The sequence below is a fragment of the Oncorhynchus kisutch genome, linkage group LG25 (assembly GCF_002021735.2).
Source record: "Oncorhynchus kisutch isolate 150728-3 linkage group LG25, Okis_V2, whole genome shotgun sequence".
NCBI classification, from domain to species: domain Eukaryota; kingdom Metazoa; phylum Chordata; class Actinopteri; order Salmoniformes; family Salmonidae; genus Oncorhynchus; species Oncorhynchus kisutch.
In genome coordinates, this window is record NC_034198.2 from 33,143,604 (window position 1) to 33,168,930 (window position 25,327).

Sequence of the window (25,327 nt, forward strand, 5' to 3'; positions counted from 1 at the left end):
TACTTCTTAATTTCTCAAAAGAAAAACATTGAACAATTTCTAAAGACTGTTGACATCTAGTGGAAGCCATAGGAACTGCAACCAGGTTCCTAATAATAAGGGTATCCCATAGAAATCCATTGGAAAATCCTATGACCTCAATTGTTTTTGTCATCGGGGTTTCGCCTGCCAAATCAGTTCTGTTATACTCACAGACATTATTTTAACAGTTTCAGAAACTTTAGAGTGTTTTTATATGCATATCCTAGCTTCTGGGGCAGAGTAACAAGCAGTTTACTTTGGGCATGCTTTTCATCCGGATGTCAAAATACTGCCCCCTACCCAAGAGAGGTTTAAAAGCACATCTTTTTCCGCATTACACACACACTCAGAATATGGTGCTTCAACTTTAGTAGCCTACCTCTCCTAGTTGGGCGTGAGAGTTCAAGTGCATCTAGAATGTGTGGTCTCATTGAAATAGACTAAGCTGCATACATGGGCAGAGAATCACGTGGCTGTTAACTTAAATATGATTAGACTGTAGTTTACCACGGTGTCTGTAAATAAATATTGGTAATGGAACGAAGTGGAGGGTGCTCCACCAACGTGAGTTGAAGTGCAATCCAAAAATATAATCATCACTGAAAAGAAAAAGGCACAATACGCACATTGGTTAGGCTACTATGGTGAGTGAGGGTTGCGCCTTTTCTTTTTCAATAAGCATTGATTACCCATTTATTTATCAATGCCTGCAAATGGTCCTCCTAAAAGGTAGGCTATGTCCTATAGGACTCTGCAAAAAAAATAGCAAGTGTCGCTGTCACCATTCTTGCTGCTTCAAGTTCAGTAGCCATACAGTACCTGCGAGATCAGGTGCGCTTGAGGTCTCAATTAAATAGAGTAGGCTATAGCCTATGCATGGGCAGAGAAGCACTGGGCAGTTATCTTTCCAAGAAAATATACTTCCTAATTAGTTTACTACATTGCGTAGAAATAGGCCTAAATATTGATAACCCATATTTCTTGGTCTGAAAATCTTCCCACTCCTTACAGGTAGGCCCAAAATTGCTGTAAATACAAGCAACTGCTGTTATATAGTTATAATAGGGACCTCATATCGCAATCTGCCAGACAGGTAGAGGCTAGAGCTGACCTGGCTATGGTAGCTACTATCTAGTGCAGCTAATTCATTCACCTCAGTCGAGAGAGGATGAAACTTTAGAAAATGTTATATGTCAGTCACACTAGCTAATAGCTCAGCACTGCCAATAAACACTAGTTTTGTTTTATTCTGTTAAGTTAAACAGCAGTTACCTTATCAGCTACATCAGTCAACTAAAGAGTAGCCAGTTTCTGCTCTGCTTGCTTTTACAATTTGGAAAAAAAATGTAACACACTGACAGCAGCTGCCTCTGTTCAACTCTCTGGTGTTGGTCCAACCAGCCTTCCAGTTCCTTTGCCTTTTACACAGCCTGTCCGCCCCCTCTGTGGTGTCCGGATGGTCCTAAATCCAGCCTGCTGAACACTCCAAACAGCCTAGTGGACCTCTCTGAGGCGTCCACGTCGTCCTAAAGCACACCGTTGCCGCTTTTTTGTATCATATTGCAATGATAAAACTGGGGGCGGACAGAAATGTAATTTCAGAATGTAAACGATTCCATTAGGTATTTATTGTGGAATTGTTAGATATTACTTGTTATTGCTGCACGGTCAGTACTAGAAGCACAAGCATTTCGCTACACTCGCAATAACATCTGCTAAACACATGATTGTGACCAATAAAATTGATTAGATTTTATTTGAGTTTGAAATGTAATTTCAGAATGTAGGGACGACATGACCCCCAGTCCCCAGTGAAAGTTGCGTGCCTGTATTTCAGAAGAATTTACTTCAAAGTATGGGGCTCAAAGGACAGAGCAAATGGGATCAATAAATGTAACTAGCAAGACACATGTTTGTCAAAGGATGTTTTTGGCTCAGATCTGAGAGAGAAAGATGGAATAAATTGCATCCAGTAGGGATTATTCAATGGTACTTTGTTTCTATAATAATTTCCAATATGGTGTGTCAGGGCCTCCTTAACTGTTCTTCTGCTTCCAAGTCTAAACGACACAGAGGAAGCATGTTCTCTCTTTGTGTGGCCCCGTGCAACAAAATTAACGTGGAATGACAGGAATTTCATGATTAGTTCCAGAGCTTAAAGAGGAGAGGAAGGCCCATCAATTATATCACCACTGTGCTAAATCTTTTTTATTCAATAAATCAAACTATTACACATAATAATGCATGTGCATTGCTTTGTGTGTCAAGTGATCACATGCATTCACCTGTTATTTTTTTATTGATTTTCTATGTATTTTTTCCTCAACAGGGATGCAGAGACGTTCTTGTTGGATTCCAAAAAGATCAAGGCCTCTGATGGGGGTTGGCTGGTCTTTGATATCACAGCTACCAGTAACCACTGGGTGCTGAATCCACTGCAGAACATGGGTCTGCAGCTCTCTGTTGAAACTATGGATGGTAATGGAAGCATTTACTTTTCTTTAGCCTTTGTTGTTGCTGGGAATTACATATAGAAAAGCAAATGGCAGTTAAACTTTGTAGTTACCCCAAAACTGGTCTTCCAAAGTCACACCCAAGTTCTTTGCCATCTTGTAGGTAGACACAGCTGTCCATAGAGGAGAGTTTAGGTCTTTATTGTCAAGGTTTGAGGTTGTGATGTTGATGTTAACCATGAAGAGATACATACTGTACCATATCATAACCTGTATGTCAGATGAGAGAAGGACAGACAGAGCTGTTTGCCTTCTGCATAGCAAATGTAGGATAAGCCCTGTGAAGAGAAAACAGAGCCCTGTGACTTGGTTGTGGTCTACAGAGAGAACAACAGGGGAGGAGAACTGAGCCCTAGGGAAAGGGGAAAGGGGGATACCTAGTCAGTTGCACAACTGAATACCTTTAACTGAAATGTGTCTTCCTTTTTAACCCAACACGTGTTGCTTGGCTTCATGGGCTCCCAAGTGGTGCAGTGTTCTAAGGCACTCTGTCTCAATGCAAGAGATATAACTGCAGTCCCTGGTTCAAATACAGGTTGCATCACATCTGGCTGTGATTGGGAGTCCCATGGGGTGGTGCACAATTGGCCCAGTGTAGTCTGTGTTTGGCTGGGGTAGGCAGTCATTGTAAATAAAAATTGGTTCTTAACTGACTTTCCTAATAATAAATAAAAGGTAAAGATAGATCCTCTTCATGTGTTTGTGGTGATCATCCTGAGAAGCCCATTCCTCATAGAGGTTAACAATTTTATTTGTATTTACAGATGGCATACATGTTTGTTATTCAGGCACATGAAAGCTCACATGTTCGAGAAGGCATTTCTGCCAAGAACGCAAGTTGCTCTTATCCACAGCAACTTACAGTTAGTGCATTCATCTTAAGATAGCTAGGTAAGACAGCCACATATCACAGTACAATGTGACTCATTTCAGGAAACTGGGCATATGTCGCGGGTCACTACTTCACAGGAGAGCCGTTTGAACATAAACATTTTTATCAAAATGTGTTCTTGGCAGAAATGCCTTCTCGAACATGTGAGCTTTCATTTTCCTTAATAACAAACGTGTATGCAATCTGTAAATACAAATAAAATTGTTAAATTACGAGCCTAGTTGGCTGAGCCACAGAAATAGTGAGCAAACCTCCCACTAGCCATGATTGGCTGAGATAATGAGTGGGCTGGACTTGCCGAGAGATGAGTTGGGATTGTTCTGCCATATGAACTCAGCAAAAAAAGAAACTTCCTCTCACCTTGAACAGAATTTATTTTCAGCAAACTTAACGTGTAAATATTTGTATGAACATAACAAGATTCAACAACTGAGACATAAACTGAACAAGTTATACAGACATGTGACTAACAGAAATGGAATAATGTGTCCCTGAACAAAGTTGGCGGGCTAAAAATCAAAAGTAACAGTCAGTATCTGGTGTGGCCACCAGCTGCATTAAGTACCTGTCACGAGAATTATGTTCTCAATGTTCATAAACTCAATTGAATTAATTACTCAGCCTGAAACCCAGAATTTGTAATAAACTGGATGAAATGAATCAGACGGAGGCCCAGCTACAATACTCAGAAAATGTATTTATGAGAGCACACTAGCCTGTTGTACAAAACAATTCATTTTATACTGGCTTCTCACGCACACCTTCACACAAACATACGCACACACATACATCCACACAAAACAGAAGGTATCCGACGCACATACTGTCTCACTACCCAGCCGACAGAGATTAGGGAGACCTTGTCCTTGAGACGTCCCGTTCTCTCCCAAATCTCTAGTCAGGTCGGCACCGAATATTGCTCAGACAGTTTGTGCTCAAGACATATTGTTTGACTGACTAAAACTACACATATCATTAATTAGAACTTTATGATTCCAGTCAATTTCAACAATTATATGGTTTCTGAGTGGAGTATTCTAATCATTCCTTTAAAGCTATAAATTCCATCAACAGTACCGCAGTGCATCTCCTCCTCATGGACTGCAAAATATTTGCCAGTTCTTGCTGTGATATGTTACCCCACTCTTCCACCAAGGCACCTGCAAGTTCCCGGACATTTCTGAGGGGAATGGCCCTAGCCCTCACCCTCCGATCCAACAGGTCCCATATGTGCTCAAAGGGATTGAGTTCCGGGCTCTTCGCTGGCCATGCAGAACACATTCCTGTCTTGCAGGAAATCACACACAGAACGAGCAGTATGGCTGGTGGCATTGTCATGCTGGAGGGTCATGTCAGGATGAGCTTTCAGGAAGTGTACCACATGAGGGAGGAGGATGTCTTCCCTGTAATGCACAGCATTGAGATTGCCTGCAATGACAACAAGTTCAGTCCGATGATGCTGTGACACATCGCCCCAGACCACGACTGTAACGGCAGATCTTCGTCTGAACAGGAGTAAGGATCGAACCAAGATGCAGCGTGGTAAGTGTTCATGATGATATTTTAATAAAGACAAATGAACACTCGAGCAAAAACAATAAACGATAATGTGAAATCTACAAAAAACGAAACAGTACCGTGTGGCGACAAACACACACACGGAAACAAACACCCACAAACCAACAGTGAAACCCAGGCTACCTAAGTATGATTCTCAATCAGAGACAACTAACGACACCTGCCTCTGATTGAGAACCATACTAGGCAGAAACAGAAACCAAACATAGAAAAACAAACATAGACTGCCCACCCCAACTCACGCCCTGACCATGCTAAATAAAGACAAAACAAAGGAAAGAAAGTTCAGAACGTGACAATGACGGACCCTCCACCTCCAAATCGATTCCGCTCCAGAGTGCAGACCTCAGTGTAACGCCTCAGTGTATCACCCCAGATGAGACAAAACCGTGGCTTGTCAGTGAAGAGCACTTTTTGCTAATCCTGTCTGGTCCAGCGACGGTGGGTTTGTGCCCATAGGAGACTTTGTTGCCGGTGATGTCTGGTGAGCAGCTGCCTTTACAACAGGCCTACAAGTCCTCAGTCCAGCCTCTCTCAGCCTACTGTGGACAGTCTGAACACTGATGGAGGGATTGTGCGTTCCTCGTGTAACTCAGGCAGTTATTGTTGCCATCCTATACCTGTCCTGCAGGTGTGATGTTCGGATGTACCGGTCCTGTGCAGATGTTGTTACATGTGGTCTGCCACTGCGAGGATGATCAGCTGTCCATCCTGTCTCCCTGTAGCGCTGTCTTAGGCGTCTCACAGTACGGACATTACAATTTATAGCCCTGGCCACATCTGCAGTCCTCATGCCTCCTTGCAGCATGCCTAAGGCACGTTCATGCAGATGAGCAAGGACCCTGGGCATCTTTCTTTTGGTGTTTTTAAGAGTCAGTAGAAAGGCCTCATTGGTGCCCTAAATTTTAATAACTTTGAACTTAATTGCCTACCGTTTGTAAACTGTTAGTGTCTTAACAACCGTTCCACAGCTGCATGTTCATTAATTGCTTATGGTTAATTGAACAAGCATGGGAAACAGTGTTTAAACCCGTTACAGTGAAGATCTGTGAAGTTATTTGGATTTTTACAAATTATCTTTGAAAGACTGAAAAAGGGACGTTTCTTTTTTTGCTGAGTTTAGTGCGCTTCTGTCAATTTGAGCTGGTCAATATGTCTAAGTAATCCTGTCTAGCGTGGCTTTTTTAAAAGTGTATTGTGTATTAAAACTGCATAAGTGTGGCTCTCCACTTTCTGGAGGACTGAGTTTTGAAATCAGTGGAATATAACATGTCTCCGGATTACATCTTCAACCTAAGAGCAACCATGGCATCCGACAGGAGACGCTTCCATCCATGAATAATGTAAGATAAGACATTAAGATATTCTAGCTAGCCATATTTTCAGATATTACAAATGTCTAATTTTGACAGAAAGAGCCATCAGAATGTTCGGATCAGCCCTACTAATTGGCCAAAGCATCCGGTGTGCACTCTGAACGCGAAATGCTCTGAATTTACTAACGGACAGTCTGACAACACAGTTGCAGTCACCAATGTTCTGGATAACATAACAGCCTAATTAGCTCTGCTAGGGTGAGTAATGTTCAGTGAGCTGTTCTCTCTCTCACTTAAGTAGCTAACAAGTTAGCTCGGGTGCTTGACTGCTGCTGTTAGTACATTCGGAACAACCCTTAAGAGCTGGGTGGGGCTAAAGCTGAAGAGGGTGTGAATGATGCTGAATGGGTGTAGACAAGAAGGTCTTTGTCCTGGTTTGCTAACTACCTCTCTCAAAGAGTGCAGTGTATAAAATCAGAATATCTGCTGTCTCAGCCACTGCCTGTCACCAAGGTACACCCCAAGGCTCGATCCTAGGCCCCATGCTCTTCTCAATTTACATCAACAACATAGCTCAGGTAGTAGGAAGCTCTCGCATCCAATTATATGCAGAGGATACAGTCTTATGCTCAGCTGGCCCCTCCCCAGATTTTGTGTTAAATGCTCTACAACAAAGCTTTCTTAGTGTCCAAAAAGCTTTATCTGCCCTTAAAACAAAGGTCCTGTGGTTTGGTAAAAAGAAAGCCCCTCTCCCCCCAGGTGTGATTACAACCTCTGAGGGTTTAGAGCTTGAGGTAGTCACCTCATACAAGTACTTGGGAGTATAGCTAGATGGTACACTGTCCTTGTCTCAGCACATATCAAAACTGCAGGCTAAAGTTAAATCTAGACTTGGTTTCCTCTATCGTAATAGCTCCTCTTTCACCCCTGCTGCCAAACTAACCCTGATTCAGATGACCATCCTACCCATGCTAGTATACGGAGATGTAATTCATAGATTGGCAGGTAAGGGTGCTCTCGAGCAGCTGGATGTTCTTTACCATTCGGCCATCAGATTTGCCACCAATGCTGCTTGTAGGACACATCACTGCACTCTAGACTCCTCTGTAAACTGGTCATCTCTGTATACCCATCGCAAGACCCACTGGTTGATGCTTATTTATAAAACCCTCTTAGTGCTCACTCCCCCCTATCTGAGATATCTACTGCAGCCCTCATCCTCCACTTACAACACCCGTTCTGCCAGTCACATTCTGTTAAAGGTCCCCAAAGCACACACATCCCTGGGTTTCTGGTCTTTTCAGTTCACTGCAGCTAGCGACTGGAACAAGCTGCAACAAACACTCAAACTGGACAGTTTTATCTCAATCTCTTCATTCAAATACTCAATCATGTACACTCTTACTGACAGATGTGGCTGCTTTAAGTGATGTATTGTTGTCTCTACCTTCTGGCCCTTTGTGCTGTTGTCTTTGCCCAATAATGTTTGTACCCTGTTTTGTGCTGCTACCATGTTGTGCTGCTGCCATGTTGTGTTGCAACCATGTTGTTGTCATATTGTGTTGCTAACATGCTGTGCTGTTATGTGTTGCTGCCATACTATGTTGTTGTCTTAAGTCTCTCTTTATATAGTGTTGTGTTGTCTCTCTTGTCGTGTTGTGTGTTTTGTCCTATATTTTGATTTAATACATGTTTATTTTTAATTCCAGCCCCCATGCCCGCAGGAGACCTTTTGCCTTTTGGTAGGCCGTCAATGCAAATAAGAATTTGTTCTTAACTGACTTGCCTAGTTAAATAAAGGTTAAATAAAAAATAAAACATTCCAGCTAAACAACGTATACATTTTGTAGCGTTTTGCAAAACAAAATCAAAATATACAGTTGAAGTCGGAAGTTTACATGCACTTAGGTTGGAGTCATTAAAACTCGTTTCTCAACCTCTCCACAAATGTCTTGTTCACAAACTATAGTTTTGGCAAGTCGGTTAGGACATTTACTTTGTCCATGACACAAGTAATTTTCACAACAATTGTTTACAGACAGATTATTTCACTTATAATTCACTGTCTAAAAATTCCAGTGGGTCACTAAATTGACTGTGCCTTTAAACAGCCTGGAAAAATCCAGAAAATGATGTCATGGCTTTAGAAGCGTCTGATAGGCTAATTGACATCATTTGAGTCAATTGGAGGTGTACCTGTGGATGTATTTCTAGGCCTACCTTCAAACTCAGTGCCTCTTTGCTTGACATCATTGGAAAATCAAAAGAAATCAACCGAGACCTCAGAAAAAAATTGCAGACCTCCACAAGTCTGGTTCATCCTTGGGAGCAATTTCCAAATGCCTGAAGGTGCCCCGTTCATCTGTACAAACAATAGTACGCAAGTATAAACACCATGGGACCATGCAGCCGTCATACCGCTCAGGAAGGAGACACGTTCTGTCCCCTAGAGATGAACGTACTTTGGTGCAGAAAGTGCAAATCAATCCCAGAACAATTGCAAAGGACCGTGTGAAGATGCTGGAGGAAACAGGTACAAAAGTATATATATCCACAGTAAAACGAGTCCTATATCGACATAACCTGAAAGGCCGCTCAGCAAGGAAGAAGCCACTGCTCCAAAATCACCATAAAAAAGCCAGACTACGGTTTGCAACTGCACATGGGGACAAAGATCGTACTTTTTGGAGAAATGTCCTCTGGTCTGATGAAGCAAAAATAGAACTGTTTGGCCATAATGACCATTATGTTTAGAGGAAAAAGGGAGAGGCTAGCAAGCCGAAGAACACCATCCTAACCATGAAGCAAGGGGGTGGCAGCGTCATGTTGTGGGGGTGCTTTGCTGCAGGAGGTACTGGTGCACTTCACAAAATAGATGGCGTCATGAGGTAGGAAAATTATGTGGATATATTGAAGTAACATCTCAAGACATCAGTCTTAAAAAAAAAAGTTAAAAAGTTAAAGCTTGGTCGCAAATGGGTCTTCCAAATGGGCAATGACCCAAAGCATAATTCCAAAGTTGTTTGCGAAATGGCTTAAGGACAACAAAGTCAAGGTATTGGAGTGGCCATAACAAAACCCTGACCTCAATCCCATAGAAAATTTGTGGGCAGAACTGAAAAAGCGTACGCCAGAAAGGAGGCCTACAATACTCTGTTACACCAGCTCTGTCAAGAGGAATGGGCCAAAATTCACCCAACTTATTGTGGGAAGCGTGTGGAAGGCTACCTGAAACATTTGACCCAAGTTAAACTATTTAAAGGCTATGCTACCAAATACAAATTGAGTGTATGTAAACTTCTGACCCAATTTGAATGTGATCGAAAGAAATAAAAGCTGAAATAAATTATTCGCTCTACTATTATTCTGACATTTCACATTCTTAAAATAAAGTGGTGATACTAACTGACCTAAGACAGGGATTTTTTTTACTAAGATTAAATGTCAGGAATTGTGAAAAACTGAGTTCAAATGTATTTGGCTAAGGTGTATGTAAACTTCTAACTTCAACTATACATCTAAAATCTATGAATGAAACATCTGAGAACAGTAATATTTTACACACACATGAAGTATCCATATGCAATCCTAAAAACACAAATGTGAAGGATTGGTGGATATTGCCTTTTGGAAATAAACTCTTATGTTGTGCCCTGATCATTGCATTTGATTAGATAGGAACGTAAGTATGATTCTGTTTGCTGCTATTCACACTGCTTGTTGTTTTAAAGGACGGAGTATCAACATGAAGTCTGCTGGCATCGTTGGTAGGAATGGACCACAATCCAAACAGCCGTTCCTAGTCTCATTCTTCAAGGCCAGTGAGGTATTGCTGCGCTCTGTCAGGGCCGCTGGTGGAAAGAAAAAGAATCACAATCGTAACAAATCAGGTGGTCAACAGGAATCATCACAGGCACCGAAAAGTGGAGGTGGGCATATTAAACGATCATAATTGTTATGTCTACCCTCCAGGATGTTATGTCTACCCTCCAGGATGTTATGTCTACCCTCCAGGATGTTATGTCTACTCAAGCAGCTTCTTGTTGCCAATTAGCCTTGTTTTGGCAGTTACACGTGTACTATAGATCCATATAAAACACATAGCTTTTCAAAATAATAAACCTACCTGCTGAATCTTTTACCCTTCCTTCAACTCAGGATGGTCCATGGATATTAACATGTAATGCTCACCTTAAATAAATACTCTAGCTAAAGTACACAAAACGTCCCCAATGACCCTCAATAAATTAGTTTAATTTGGCGTCATTTTATAGAAGTCTATGTGCACTTGCTTCAGCTCCACAGCTGTTTAGAACTGATGTGGTTCAGTGCGTTAGGGACACCCAGTCAACACCCTTTCAGTGGCCGCTTTACTGTAATAACTAGAAATGAGTTGGTGCTGCCATTTGCTGTTAACAGTTTGTTAACATTTCACTAATAATTTTCTAGTTTCCTATTGTCCAAAATAATAATAGTGCTCACAGGTGCTCAATAAAATCAAATAAAAGCCTAATGATGCATGAAAAACCGTTAATTTAATGTTTCTTGTTTTCAGATCATAACACCAGTGAACAGAAACAAGCCTGCAAGAAGCATGAACTTTACGTCAGCTTCCGAGACTTAGGATGGCAGGTAAGAAAGATGGAATACCATTTCAACCTTACCATGTCTATTCTACACTGTCATAAGCATGTCAGAGCAGAAGGCACATAGGCTGCATTTAGACAGGCAGCCCAATTCAGACCAATTTTTTTTCTTCTCCAATAATAGCTCCTTTTCATGGCTGATTTGATTGGTCAAAAGAGCAATTAGTAAAAAGAAAATATCAGAATCATTACATGTGTGTTACAAGTATGTGTGTGTTTGTAAAAACACCTCTTTTGGTATCAACACTGTTATTTAGGGTATTCAATGCAGTGCACGAGAAACAGACAGATGACTGACTAAAGAAAACACATGAAGTGTGAATGAAGTGTCTTCAATATTCAATGAGGAGCACGTTCAGGCTTATTTTGTCTTTTTTAATTCTATTTGAAGGACTGGATTATTGCACCTGAAGGCTATGCTGCTTTTTACTGCGATGGGGAATGTTCTTTTCCACTCAATGCACATATGAATGCGACAAATCACGCCATTGTGCAAACTCTGGTAAGTGCAAAGCCTCAAAGGTTACTTATTTGAATTCATATTGAATTTCTTTAACAATATGGTGATAATTATTCCCTCACCATATAGATTTTATGAGCTTCTCAAACTGCTGCATTGATGCTATCTCCTTTCTATACTCAGTCCTTTCTTTCTTTCAGTCATTTTCATTTATATTTTACTCAGTCCTTTCTGTTCACTTCCACAGGTCCATCTGATGTTCCCTGACAATGTGCCAAAGCCATGTTGTGCACCGACTAAGCTGAACGCTATATCTGTGCTTTACTTTGATGACAGCTCAAATGTCATCCTCAAGAAATACAGAAACATGGTCGTCAGGTCATGTGGTTGCCATTAACGGGCAAGCAGCGTTATATTTCACATATGTGGTATTGCTGAAAAAGTACAATATCGATTTAGATAGGTTGGAGGTGTGATGTACAGTATTATGTATATATTAGTTGTATTAACTTATTTATTTCCCCTATTTTTGTGGAAACACTCAACATTGTACAATGAATATGACTTAGAATATGAAATTAGAGTGCATGTATGTTAGACATCACTTGGCACTCTCTCCTATAGGCCATATCAAACATATACGTTGTTATAGTTGTAGGATTTTGTTGTACATCTTAGCAAAAGGAAACTTCTCGATCCAATATGGATCTATTGGACGTATTGTTATTGAATACGGTTCAACTAAGTATACACATTTTACCAACATGGTTCTTCGGCTGTCCCCATAGGAGAACCATTTGAAGAGACCCTTTTCTTCCCAGGTAGAACCTTTTGGGGTTCCATATAGAAGCCTTTCCACATACGGTTCTACATTGAACCCAAAATGGTGCTTCTATGGGGACGGCGGAAGAACCGTTTTAGAACCCGTTTTCTAAGAGTGTAAAGCACTGTTTTTCAAACTGTTACATTAGGTTTCATTTTCAAACCATTGTTTTAAACCATTCTAACCACTCAAAAAAGATTTACAAGATGCTGCTACAGTAAAATGAGGTAAAATCTTATGACATCGCAGTTGAAAATGGTTTGCGTAGCTACAGTATCTTACCTAGAAATAGTGTCAATTATTGCATCAACATTGTATTATGAAGCACATTATAACCTATACTAGCCTATACAACTTGCAAAAAAATGTATTTGATTTATCCATCAGACGTGTTAAAGCAGAATTCGTATTGATGTCATTGACTGAGTAAGAGCCTGGCACAACATAAATCACATTAAAGGTATGCCGTAAAAGAGCAAAGGAAGTATTTCAAATAGGTCCCCTTGAATAACACTCAGAGTTTTTCCTCCAGGCTTGAAGTTAATCATATTTACACTGTGCACAGGCTTCAGTCTATCATGAAAATGGGTTTGGAAAAACGTGTGGTTGTTTATACGGTATCCTTAGACTTCTGTCTATAAAATATATGTATATATCATGTTTTATATCAAATCAGTTCTGCTGAAAGGTACTTCCTCTATGCCAAAGTATCCCATAGCTACATTCTGTTGAATACATATTTCCAGAGCATTCACAGAAAAAACATGAGGACTGGCCTGCTATATTCTCAGACCCTTGAAATGTCAAAGTTCAATAACAGTAGGAATATATGAAAATTAAGTTGTACAGTAGCTCTCTTAAAAGTACTTTATGGCCAGTATATATTTTCACATTTTACATATTCAATACGTAATGGATGAAACATCCCTAACATGCTGACTAGACCGGCCACGTTGTGTGCGCGAGTGTTGCAAAATAAATGTACACATCATGTACACGTTATTCAATCATTTCATCCAAACTGCTTGCATGTTTCAACGATCGTCTGCGTAGCCAGAACTTGGTTCCATGTCCTGCCTCTCCCATCTACTCTTTTGTTTTCATGACCATACTAACCCACATGGGTGATTGAATAATTAACAAGGAGAGATTAATCAAAGAAAACTGACAAACTGACAACAAAATTAATTGTCGGAGTAGAGGACACACAATTTTGTATGACTCAAAGTAAATTCTACAAAGATCCAGCAAAAAAATAGGACCATTTGCATTTCAGATAAAATAGCAAGCCAATGTTTATCTCCCAGGACAAATTAGCTAGCAACAGCAAGCTAGCTAAATGTCCATGAATGTTTCATTTGTGTTTCAACTTGTCCCCAAATTAATATAGTTGGTTCACAGTTGGTTTTGGTATTTTAACCTGCGTGTCATGAACGCATATGGCGGAGATAAACTAAATCAAAATGCACACGATGGCGCACGCATGCATGCTTGGGACAGGTTTGGTCAAGGTGTGAGAAAATACATTGTTTGCCCAATTGTGGTTATATCACTGTTATTTTTGTATTATTATTGATGTTATATTATTATTGTCATGTTGTTATGCTTCATAGTAATCTGAGTAATATATGTTTGGGAAAAATACAGGTTACTGTATTGTTAGTGTTGTTTACATATTATTAAATGATCTTTTTGAAAATATTGCTTCCAAATACTTTTAATTTATTATTAATTCCACCAATACATAATAAAAAATAAACAGACAATTTACATCCCTTAAAAGATGTTCAGTTTAAACGTGAAAATAACAATTTTCCCCACCCCCAAAGGCTTGAAACACCAATCCCACCTTAAAGAAACTCCATTGACAAACACTCTCTTTTGTCCTCCAGCTGCAGGCCTTCAGGTTTTTCAAATCCAAGTTGTCTTCGTGTATTAGTGTTTGGAATTCTATGGATGTTTTATGCACTGTTGCCGGACTACCGTCTGAGATTTATAAATGTTTGACAAGTATGATATAAACATAGGGGTCCACCCAGGGAGCCTGTACATCTGCTGCGTAGTGACAGACTGCTAGTGTTTAGTTGTTTTGTGAGCTTCAGCAGAGCTCTCTCCTGACTCCTGACAGGGAGGATTACACCATCATATTGTTGCTGTGTGCGGTGATCTATAGTCACTAGGCACCAAAGAGGCATCCCTCCTATTTTGGAGAATATAAAATAAATGTACGGGTTAGACCATACATTGACCAAATGTTCTACTGCTACATTATTGTTTAATGCAAAGTATCTGAGTAGCATCAGGGTTTGAATTACGGTGGTGTGATCACAATGGTTGTTATGCTTTTTTCGTCTCTGCTAGCACTTAATCATGAGTCCTGCCAAGCAGCTGTTGGTAAAGCACCGTTGTGCATGGGGTTTCCATAGAGAAGTGACCTTTTAAATCAACTAGCTAGGAAATCCACGCCATTAGAACGACAACTGCCAAGAGGGAGAATATCTAAATGGATTCAGTTTTCTCTGTGACACACAAACACTTTGGAGACACAATTCAGTTCAAGACAGTTCTACTTACTCTTTTGACCACTGACATTGCCTCCTATCCTTCAAGATAAAAAGAGAAGCAATGATATTTGCCATAGTTGCTATTCCAGCTCCCACTTGGCTCAAATGGTATGAAGAACAGATCGATAACCATTGAGGAATTTGTCCCTAATAACCACTAACACAACAAGAGCAGGATTCAGTCAAACTTCTTGTTTATGCAATATACATAAACAGTAGCGGTGCATGGGTAAAATCACTGAGGAAGCCAGGCCAGAAAAAAAACATATTGCAACCATTTTGTTGTGATATTTGCATTGTTTGCTCTATAACCTGTTATGCCTTGCCACTGTGACATATAGGCCTAAGGGCCAATAAGAAGACAGTGGCAGAATAAATTCAACTACACCTTTGTTTCATTACAAAACCGGGGAGCAACATTCGTCCTGTGAAGTCCGCATACGAACAGTTACATCACCTACAGCATAGTCAAGCAAGTTAATGTTTCCAACATTTTCGGACTACTAAATAACTGATGATTTAGAACCACGGAGAGTTACCACAATATATGTTTTCCTAGGCTACCTAGCTCAAATGCTTGCTCACTAGCCTGACTTCCTTTCATGGGCAATGATGAGCCAGTTAGTTAATGTTAGCCTACTACATCTAGCAGCATATTGAACTACCATCCTCAGGCCATGGGCACAATATTAATTAATGGTTGGATCAGAATCGATGTAATAATCATTGGCCAGTATGGATAATTAAGTCCAAATCCGTGTCTCCATCCATGGCTAATTTCACAGTTGAGCTCACTCAGTTTAGCTCAATGTTGATTGGCTTTTATTACTTTTATGTTTTTATCAACAGAGGCCAAATGCTCTCTGGCTTCCTTTGCATTCAATTCTGCGGGCGGCAACAATGTCATACTCTTTTTGACCAGACGGCATGGGCTACACATACAGAGACAGAGAGAGGGGCACTTCGCTGTTTCGCTTGCTCAGATGCTTTCTCCGGTGAGATACATTCAGTCTCTTGCGAATTGAATCAAAATTATGAAACACAGAGAGACGTGGCATCCATGAATAAACACCACTGTACATCAAGTACATTTTTTTGGTTTATAGAGTAGCCTAGCAACAGGGGGCCTAGCAGTTAGAGAGGCGAGCAAGCAACCGGAGGGTTGCAAGATTGAATCCCGGGTCTGATGGGAAAAATCTGTCGGGAAGTGAGCTGGCAACCGGAGGGTTGCTGGTATCAAATCATAGATGCCATTGCATGCCGTTGTGCCCTTGAGTAAGGCACTTAAAACCCAACAACAACTGCTCCACGACAACAACAACACCCCGCGCCAACCTTTCCAACCTGAGTGTGTATGTGTGTCTTTCTTCCATTGGATCTTGCGTGTACAAATAAGGTGATATTGTGTACAAATAAAGTGATATTGTATATGAATAAGGTGATCTTGTGTACAAATAAAGTGATCTTGTGTATGAATAAGGTGATAATGTGTATGAATACAGTGATCTTGTGTATGAATAAGGTGATCTTGTGTATGAATAAGGTGATCTTGTGTATGAATAAAGTGATCTTGTGTATGAATAAGGTGATCTTGTGTATGAATAAGGTGATCTTGTGTATGAATAAGGTGATCTTGTGTATGAATAAGGTGATCTTGTGTATGAATAAGGTGATCTTGTGTATGAATAAGGTGATCTTGTGTATGAATAAGGTGATCTTGTGTATGAATAAGGTGATCTTGTGTATGAATAAGGTGATCTTGTGTATGAATAAGGTGATCTTGTGTATGAATAAGGTGATCTTGTGTATGAATAAGGTGATCTTGTGTATGAATAAGGTGATCTTGTGTATGAATAAGGTGATCTTGTGTATGAATAAAGTGATCTTGTGTATGAATAAGGTGATCTTGTGTATGAATAAGGTGATCTTGTGTATGAATAAGGTGATCTTGTGTATGAATAAGGTGATCTTGTGTATGAATAAGGTGATCTTGTGTATGAATAAGGTGATCTTGTGTATGAATAAGGTGATCTTGTGTATGAATAAGGTGATCTTGTGTATGAATAAGGTGATCTTGTGTATGAATAAGGTGATCTTGTGTATGAATAAGGTGATCTTGTGTATGAATAAGGTGATCTTGTGTATGAATAAGGTGATCTTGTGTATGAATAAGGTGATCTTGTGTATGAATAAGGTGATCTTGTGTATGAATAAGGTGATCTTGTGTATGAATAAGGTGATCTTGTGTATGAATAAGGTGATCTTGTGTATGAATAAGGTGATCTTGTGTATGAATAAGGTGATCTTGTGTATGAATAAGGTGATCTTGTGTATGAATAAGGTGATCTTGTGTATGAATAAGGTGATCTTGTGTATGAATAAGGTGATCTTGTGTATGAATAAGGTGATCTTGTGTATGAATAAGGTGATCTTGTGTATGAATAAGGTGATCTTGTGTATGAATAAGGTGATCTTGTGTATGAATAAGGTGATCTTGTGTATGAATAAGGTGATCTTGTGTATGAATAAGGTGATCTTGTGTATGAATAAGGTGATCTTGTGTATGAATAAGGTGATCTTGTGTATGAATAAGGTGATCTTGTGTATGAATAAGGTGATCTTGTGTATGAATAAGGTGATCTTGTGTATGAATAAGGTGATCTTGTGTATGAATAAGGTGATCTTGTGTATGAATAAGGTGATCTTGTGTATGAATAAGGTGATCTTGTGTATGAATAAAGTGATCTTGTGTATGAATAAAGTGATCTTGTGTATGAATAAAGTGATCTTGTGTATGAATAAAGTGATCTTGTGTATGAATAAAGTGATCTTGTGTATGAATAAGGTGATCTTGTGTATGAATAAGGTGATCTTGTGTATGAATAAGGTGATCTTGTGTATGAATAAGGTGATCTTGTGTATGAATAAGGTGATCTTGTGTATGAATAAGGTGATCTTGTGTATGAATAAGGTGATCTTGTGTATGAATAAGGTGATCTTGTGTATGAATAAGGTGATCTTGTGTATGAATAAGGTGATCTTGTGTATGAATAAGGTGATCTTGTGTATGAATAAAGTGATATTAATCTACTTTTTTTTTATTCTGAAAGCTGTAAGCATCTACCTATGAAATGAGCAGGCTTAAGTCGAATCAGAAGAAGGTTCTATCAACAGGAGCATGCGCTGTCTTAACTAATGCAATATCTCACCATAGCAGCTCATTTATGAAATGAGAGCAGGGACCTGGGATGAATAGCTCTTGCATTCACCCCTGGTCTAACAAATCAGTCCAAGTAGGGCTTCCTGAAGTCCTTTGGTTGCCCAGGGATGTTCAGTACACTTGGAAAGGTAGATAACCAAAGGGATTAGGTTAAAGATTAATATTTATTGAGACAACTGTATTGACCTTCACCAAACACAGGACATGTATTCAGCTATACTTTTTCTTCCCTCAGTCACCCCTTTTTATAGCTTTTTTTCTCCAAATGGCAGAACATTGAGTGACTATATTTCACTTAATTTAAAGCAGTGACCAGTCTGCCCAGATGTGATGTGCGCTCCCATCGTAAAGTGTTGATGTTCAATGAATAGAAGAGGCCACCTGCTAACTTAACTCTTGGCGTGGAGGATGATTTGCATTCCTGTGGCCTGTTGCCTGGCATGATTACTTCTAGCACTTACAATCCCATCTACTGTTTAATATCATGGATTCTTTCCAATCCAGCTACATTTCTCCCTCTCTATAACGTACGGGGCTAGCATGAATAAACTCGTACTTTCAGGAACTCTCAGCAAGTATAGAGGCCTCTTAGCGTAAACCCCCTGACCACATGAAAGGAGTTGCAATACTGAGGGCAGATTGATACACTGCCTCCTTCCCCTCGGGAGGGCCTCCTGCTGAATTACAGCCCACAGTGAGTCAGAGGTGCTCTGAATCCCATCACATCAACAGCCCCTTACTTCTGAGGCACACCACAAAATGGCTGCTCTGAAAACAGCAGTAAAACAACCCATGACAATCCGCTAAAGTTTGTGTAGGGTGTTTTTCTTTCTTTCTCTCTTTTTATCTTTCTTTCTCTCTTTCTTTCGTTCTTTATGTCTTTCTTTGCTTGAGTGTTACTAGTTTTTGTACCTTGAACAGATGTATTTTTTATTTTAGCAAGTACTATTATGTATTTTTTTTGTATTATTCTTTATTTATTCAGAGAAAACTCCTTGAGACCATGGTCTCTTTCCCAAGGGTGCCCTCATCACAACAATACTTGTATTTAATTATTTATTTATTTTAAATTTACCTTTATCTATCCAGGTAGGCTAGTTGAGAAAAAGTTCTAATTTGAAACTGCGACCTTGCCAAGATAAAGCAAAGCAGTGTAAAACAGACAACAACACAGAGTTACACATGGAGTAAAAAATAAACAAGCCAATGACACAAACAAGTCAATTACACAGTAGAGAAAAGAAAGTCTATATACAGTGTGTGCAAAAGGCATGAGGAGGTAGGCAATAAATAGGCTATAGGAGCGAATAATTACAATTTAGCAGATTAACACTGGAGTGATAAATGAACAGATGATGATGTGCAAGTAGAGATACTGGTGTGCAAAAGAGCAGAAAATTAAATTAAATAAAAACAGTATGGGGATGAGGTAGGTAGATTGGGTGGGCTATTTACAGATGGACTATGTACAGCTGCAGTGATCAGTTAGCTGCTCAGATAGTTGATGTTTAAAGTTGGTGAGGGAAATAAAAGTCTCCAACTTCAGGGATTTTTGCAATTCGTTCCAGTCACTGGCAGCAGAGAACTGGAAGGAAAGGCTGTCAAATGAGGTGTTGCTTTGGGGATGATCAGTGAGATACACCTGCTGGAACGTGTGCTACGTGTTGTTATCATGACCAGTGAACTGAGATAAGGCAGATATTTACCTAGCACAGACTTATAGATGACCTGGAGCCAGTGGGTCTGGCGACGAATATGTATTTGGTTTTACTAGTGTTTAAGAGCAGTTGGAGGCCACGGAAGGAGTGTTGTATGGCATTGAAGCTCGTTTGGAGGTTAATTAGCACAGTGTCCAAGGAAGGGCCAGAAGAATACAGAATGGTGTCGTCTGCGTAGAGGTGGATCAGGGAATCGCCCGCAGCAAGAGCGACATCATTGATATATACAGAGAAAAAAGTCGGCCCGAGAATTGAACCCTGTGGTACCCCCATAGAGAATGCCAGAGGTCCGGACAACATGGCCTCCGATTTGACACACTGAACTCTGTCTGCAAAGTAGTTGCCAGGCGAGGCAGTCGTCAGAAAAACCACGGCTATTGAGTCTGACGATAAGAATACGGATCTGTATATTAACTTGGCTTTCGAAGACTTTAGATAGGCAGGGCAGGATGGATACAGGTCTGTAACAGTTTGGGTCTAGGGTGTCACCCTCTTTGAAGAGGGAGATGACCGCGGCAGCTTTCCAATCTTTAGGGATCTCGGACGATACGAAAGAGAGGTTGAACAGGCTGGTAATAGGGGCTGCAACAATGGTGGAGGATAGTTTTAGAAAGAGAGGGTCCAGATTGTCTAGCCCAGCCGATTTGTACTGGTCCAGGTTTTGCAGCTCTTTCAGAACATTTGCTGTCTGGATGTGGGTGAAGGAGACGCTGGGGATGCTTGGGCGAGTAGCTGCGGGATTGGGGGGTGGGGGGTGGAGCTGTTGGCCGGGGTTGGAGTAGCCAGGAGGAAGGCATGGCCAGCCGTTGAGAAATGCTTATTGAAATTTTCGATTATCATGGATTTATCAGTGGTGACTGTGTTACCTAGCCTCAGTGCAGTGGGCAGCTGGGATGAGGTGCTTTTGTTCTCCATGGACTTTACAGTGTCCCAAATCTTTTTGGAGTTAGAGCTACAGGATGTGAATTTCTGCTTGATAAAGCTAGCCTTTGCTTTCCTGACTGACTGCATGTATTGGTTCCTGACTTCCCTCAACAGTTGCATATCGTGGGGACTATTCGATGCTATGGCAGTCCGCACAGGATGTTTTGTGCTGGTCAAGGGCAGTCCGGTCTGGAGTGAACCAAGGGCTATATCTGTTCGTAGTTCTGCATTTTTTTAACGGGGCATGCTTATCTAAGATGGTGAGGAAATTACTTTTAAAGAATGACCAGGCATCCTCGACTGACGGGATGAGGTCAATATCCTTCCAAGATACCCGGACCAGGTTGATTAGAAAGGCTTGCTCGCAGAGGTGTTTTCGTGATGAGGGGTGGTTTTTTGACCACGGACCCATAGCGGATACAGGCAATGAGGCAGTGATCACTGAGATCCTGATTGAAAACAGCGGAGGTGTATTTGGAGGACAAGTTGGTCAGGATAATGTCTATGAGGGTGCCCATGTTTACCGATTAAGGGTTGTACCTGGTGGGTTCCTTGATGATTTGTGTGAGATTTGGGGCATCTAGCTTAGATTGTAGGAATGCCGGAGTGTTTAGCATATCCCAGTATAGGTCACCTAACAGAACGAACTCTGAAGCTAGATGGGGGGCGATCAATTCACAAATGGTGTCCAGGGCACAGCTGGGAGCGGAGGGGGGTCAATACCAGGCGGCAACAGTGAGAGACTTATTTCTGGAGAGGTTCATTTTTTAAATTAGAAGTTCAAACTGTTTGGGTATAGACCTGGAAAGTATGACAGAACTTTGCAGGCTCTCTCTGCAGTGGATTGCAACTCCTCCCCCTTTGGCAGTTCTATCTTGACAGAAAATGTTGTAGCTGGGTATGGAAATCTCAGAATTGTTGGTGGCCTTCCTAAGCCAGGATTCAGACACGGCAAGGACATCAGGGTTGGCGGAGTGTGCTAAAGCAGTGAGTAAAGCAAACTTAGGTAGGGGGTTTCTGATGTTGACATGCATGAAACCAAGTTCTTTTCGATCACAGAAGCCAACAAATGAAGGTGCCTGGGGACACGCAGGGCCTTGGTTTACCTTCACATCACCCGAGGAACAGAGGAGGAGTAGGATGAGGGTACGGTTAAAGGCTGTCAAAACTGGTCGCCTAGAGCGTTGGGGACAAAGAATAAAAGGAGCAGATTTCTGGGCGTGGTAGAATAGATTCAGGGCATAATGTGCAGACAGGGGTATGGTGGGGTGCGGATACAGCGGGGGTAAGCCCAGGCACTGAGTAATGATAAGAGAGGTTGTATCTCTGGATAATCTGGTTATAATGGGTGAGGTCACCGCATGTGTGGGAGGTGGGACAAAGGAGGTATCAGAGGTATAATAAGTGGAACTAGGGGCTCCATTGTAAACTAAAACAATGTTAACTAACCTAAACAACAGTATACAAGGCATATTGACGTATGAGAGAGACATACAGCGAGGCACAAAGTAATCACAGGTGTTGATTTGGAGAGCTATCTAAGACAACAACAGGTAAAATGGCGATGAATGGGCAGGGGGTCGGTTAACTACACACAGAGCCTGAGTTTGCGGCTGGGGCCGGCAGATAAATAAATAAATAAATAATAATAAATAAATATATATATATATATACAGTGTATACAGTATAAACAGAATGGAGTACTGTGATTAATGGACAGTCCAGCGGGCATCAGCTATGTAGCCAAGTGATCATAGGGTCCAGGGGCAGCAATAGATGGAACAGGGAGGCCGCGGAGTAGTCGTTACCACGCTAGCACGCGGGCGACGCGGCGTTTAAAATTAGTAGCCCGGGGCTAGTAGAAGCGTCTGCTCCGGCGGAGGCCGGTTGAAGGCACAGCGGATGGAGTATTCGTCGGCAGACTTGTCGTGGTGGTGCGGCGAGGCGCCGTGTCGACTAAGGATCCAAGCCAGGTGGCAAAAGAGGTATTGTAGTTGTAGTAATTTAGTTTTCTATACGGTAGATACGCCTGGCTAACTGGTGCTAGCTTCGGGGCAGAGGCTTTAGCCACTATAGCCACTCGGTAGCAGCAGTGATCCGGTGCCAAGGTCCAGAGCTTACGGCAAGGATCCGGTGGAGTAGTGTGTTCTAGCCGTGTTTGTGTGGAGTCCGGGTGAACAACTGAGTAGGCCGGGAGGTGGGTTTCAGGGATAGCTTCAGTACTGGGTAACACGGTGGGTGCTAGCTAGCTGTGAAGATCAGGAGAATGGTCCAGGGATTACGGAAGGTTTCCGGCATTGTATATATATATACAGTGGGGCAAAAAAGTATTTAGTCAGCCACCAATTGTGCATGTTCTCCCACTTAAAAAGATGAGAGAGGCCTGTATTTTCATCATAGGTACACTTCACCTATGACAGACAAAATGAGGGGAAAAATCCAGAAAATCACATTGTAGGATTTTTAATACATTTATTTGCAAATTATGGTGGAAAATAAGTATTTGGTCAATAACAAAAGTTTTCTCAATACTTTGTTATATACCCTTTGTTGGCAATGACAAAGGTCAAATGTTTTCTGTAAGTCTTCACAAGGTTTTCACACACTGTTGCTAGTATTTTGGCCCATTCCTCCATGCAGATCTCCTCTAGAGCAGTGATGTTTTGGGGCTGTTGCTGGGCAACACAGACTTTCAACTCCCTCCAAATATGTTCTATGGGGTTGAGATCTGGAGACTGGCTAGGCCACTCCAGGACCTTGAAATGCTTCTTACGAAGCCACTCCTTCGTTGCCCGGGCGGTGTGTTTGGGATCATTGTCATGCTGAAAGACCCAGCCACGTTTCATCTTCAATGCCCTTGCTGATGAAAGGAGGTTTTCACTCAAAATCTCACGATACATGGCCCCATTCATTCTTTCCTTTACACGGATCAGTCGTCCTGGTCCCTTTGCAGAAAAACAGCCCCAAAGCATGATGTTTCCACCCCTATGCTTCACAGTAGGTATGGTGTTCTTTGTCCTCCAAACACAACTAGTTGAGTTTTTACCAAAAAGTTATATTTTGGTTTCATCTGACCATATGACATTCTCCCAATCTTCTTCTGGATCATCCAAATGCTCTCTAGCAAACTTCAGACGGGCCTGGACATGTACTAGCTTAAGCAGTGGGACATGTCTGGCACTGCAGGATTTAAGTCCCTGGCAGCGTAGTGTGTTACTGATGGTAGGCTTTGTTACTTTGGTCCCAGCTCTCTGCAGGTCATTCACTAGGTCCCCCCGTGTGGTTCTGGGATTTTTTCTCACCGTTCTTGTGATCATTTTGACCCCACGGGGTGAGATCTTGCGTGGAGCCCCAGATCGAGGGAGATTATCAGTGGTCTTGTATGTCTTCCATTTCCTAATAATTGCTCCCATAGTTGATTTCTTCAAACCAAGCTGCTTACCTATTGCAGATTCAGTCTTCCCAGCCTGGTGCAGGTCTACAATTTTGTTTCTGGTGTCCTTTGACAGCTCTTTGGTCTTGGCCATAGTGGAGTTTGGAGTGTGACTGTTTGAGGTTGTGGACAGGTGTCTTTTATACTGATAACAAGTTCAAACAGGTGCCATTAATACAGGTAACGAGTGGAGGACAGAGAAACCTCTTAAAGAAGAAGTTACAGGTCTGTGAGAGCCAGAAATCTTGCTTGTTTGTAGGTGACCAAATACTTATTTTCCACCATAATTTGCAGATAAATTCATTAAAAATCCTACAATGTGATTTTCTGGATTTTTTTTCTCATTTTGTCTGTCATTGAAGTGTACCTATGATGAAAATTACAGGCCTCTCTCATCTTTTTAAGTGGGAGAACTTGCACAATTGGTGGCTGACTAAATACTTTTTTGCCCCACTGTATATATATATATTTTTTTTTATATATATATATAGATTTTTATAGATTTTTTTTTTTTTAAAGGGGCTGGTACCTGTGCAGAAGGTCAAGGCCGCTTGCAGTGGCTAACAATGACTAAATAGCTTGTAGCAAATGGTTAGCTTCTGATGGCTGTGGTTCTTGCTTTAAAGTCTAAAAATGACAAATAATAGCGGTTCCGTATCACATTGGGTGAGGTAGGTTACTGGAAGGTATAATTGAACTAAAATGGAGAAGAGGTTGAAAATAAAATTGAAATATATACAAAAAAGATGAAAAATACAAAAGTACACGAGGGGACGAACAAAACACGTCTGGGAAAAAAATACAAAAACCAATACAATTAAAAATAAAACAGGAATCAACAGGACACACAAAATGTATGAAGAACAGTCACAGTCCTCAGCTACTAGGTCCTCAATTAACACCCTAAGCTGTCTGAGCGACACCAGAACATCTAACTGTAATGACTTGTGGAAATTGTTCCAGTGGTGAGGAAACTGAAACTGAAAGGGGATTTGCCTCATTCGGTGTAGACTCGAGGAACCTCAAGAGTTTTTCATAAAGGATGCAGTGATGAGTATTAAAGCTCTCACCTGTGATAAAGTGAAGGGTGCTATGGAAGACGGAATCCAAAGGTTTAACAGTAGTGGTTGCTGCATTCTGGTAAATTGTGTCACCAAAGTCAAGAACTGCCAGGAAAGTGAACTATACGATCTGCTTCCTGCTGTTTAGGGAGAGACTA

General features: G+C 41.0%; 1 protein-coding gene across 1 annotated transcript in view; it reads left to right on the top strand.

Moving 5' to 3' along the window:
- bmp5 (bone morphogenetic protein 5) overlaps positions 1 to 13,968 on the top strand; it is a 33,771-nt gene extending 19,803 nt beyond the window's left edge. The window contains exons 3-7 of the mRNA XM_020461016.2: positions 2,351 to 2,499; positions 10,052 to 10,249; positions 10,876 to 10,952; positions 11,358 to 11,468; positions 11,674 to 13,968. Of these exons, the coding sequence (XP_020316605.1) occupies positions 2,351 to 2,499; positions 10,052 to 10,249; positions 10,876 to 10,952; positions 11,358 to 11,468; positions 11,674 to 11,823 (685 nt within the window). The 3' untranslated portion in view covers positions 11,824 to 13,968. The remainder of the gene's footprint in view (positions 1 to 2,350; positions 2,500 to 10,051; positions 10,250 to 10,875; positions 10,953 to 11,357; positions 11,469 to 11,673) is intronic.
- The last annotated feature ends 11,359 nt before the right edge of the window (positions 13,969 to 25,327 follow it).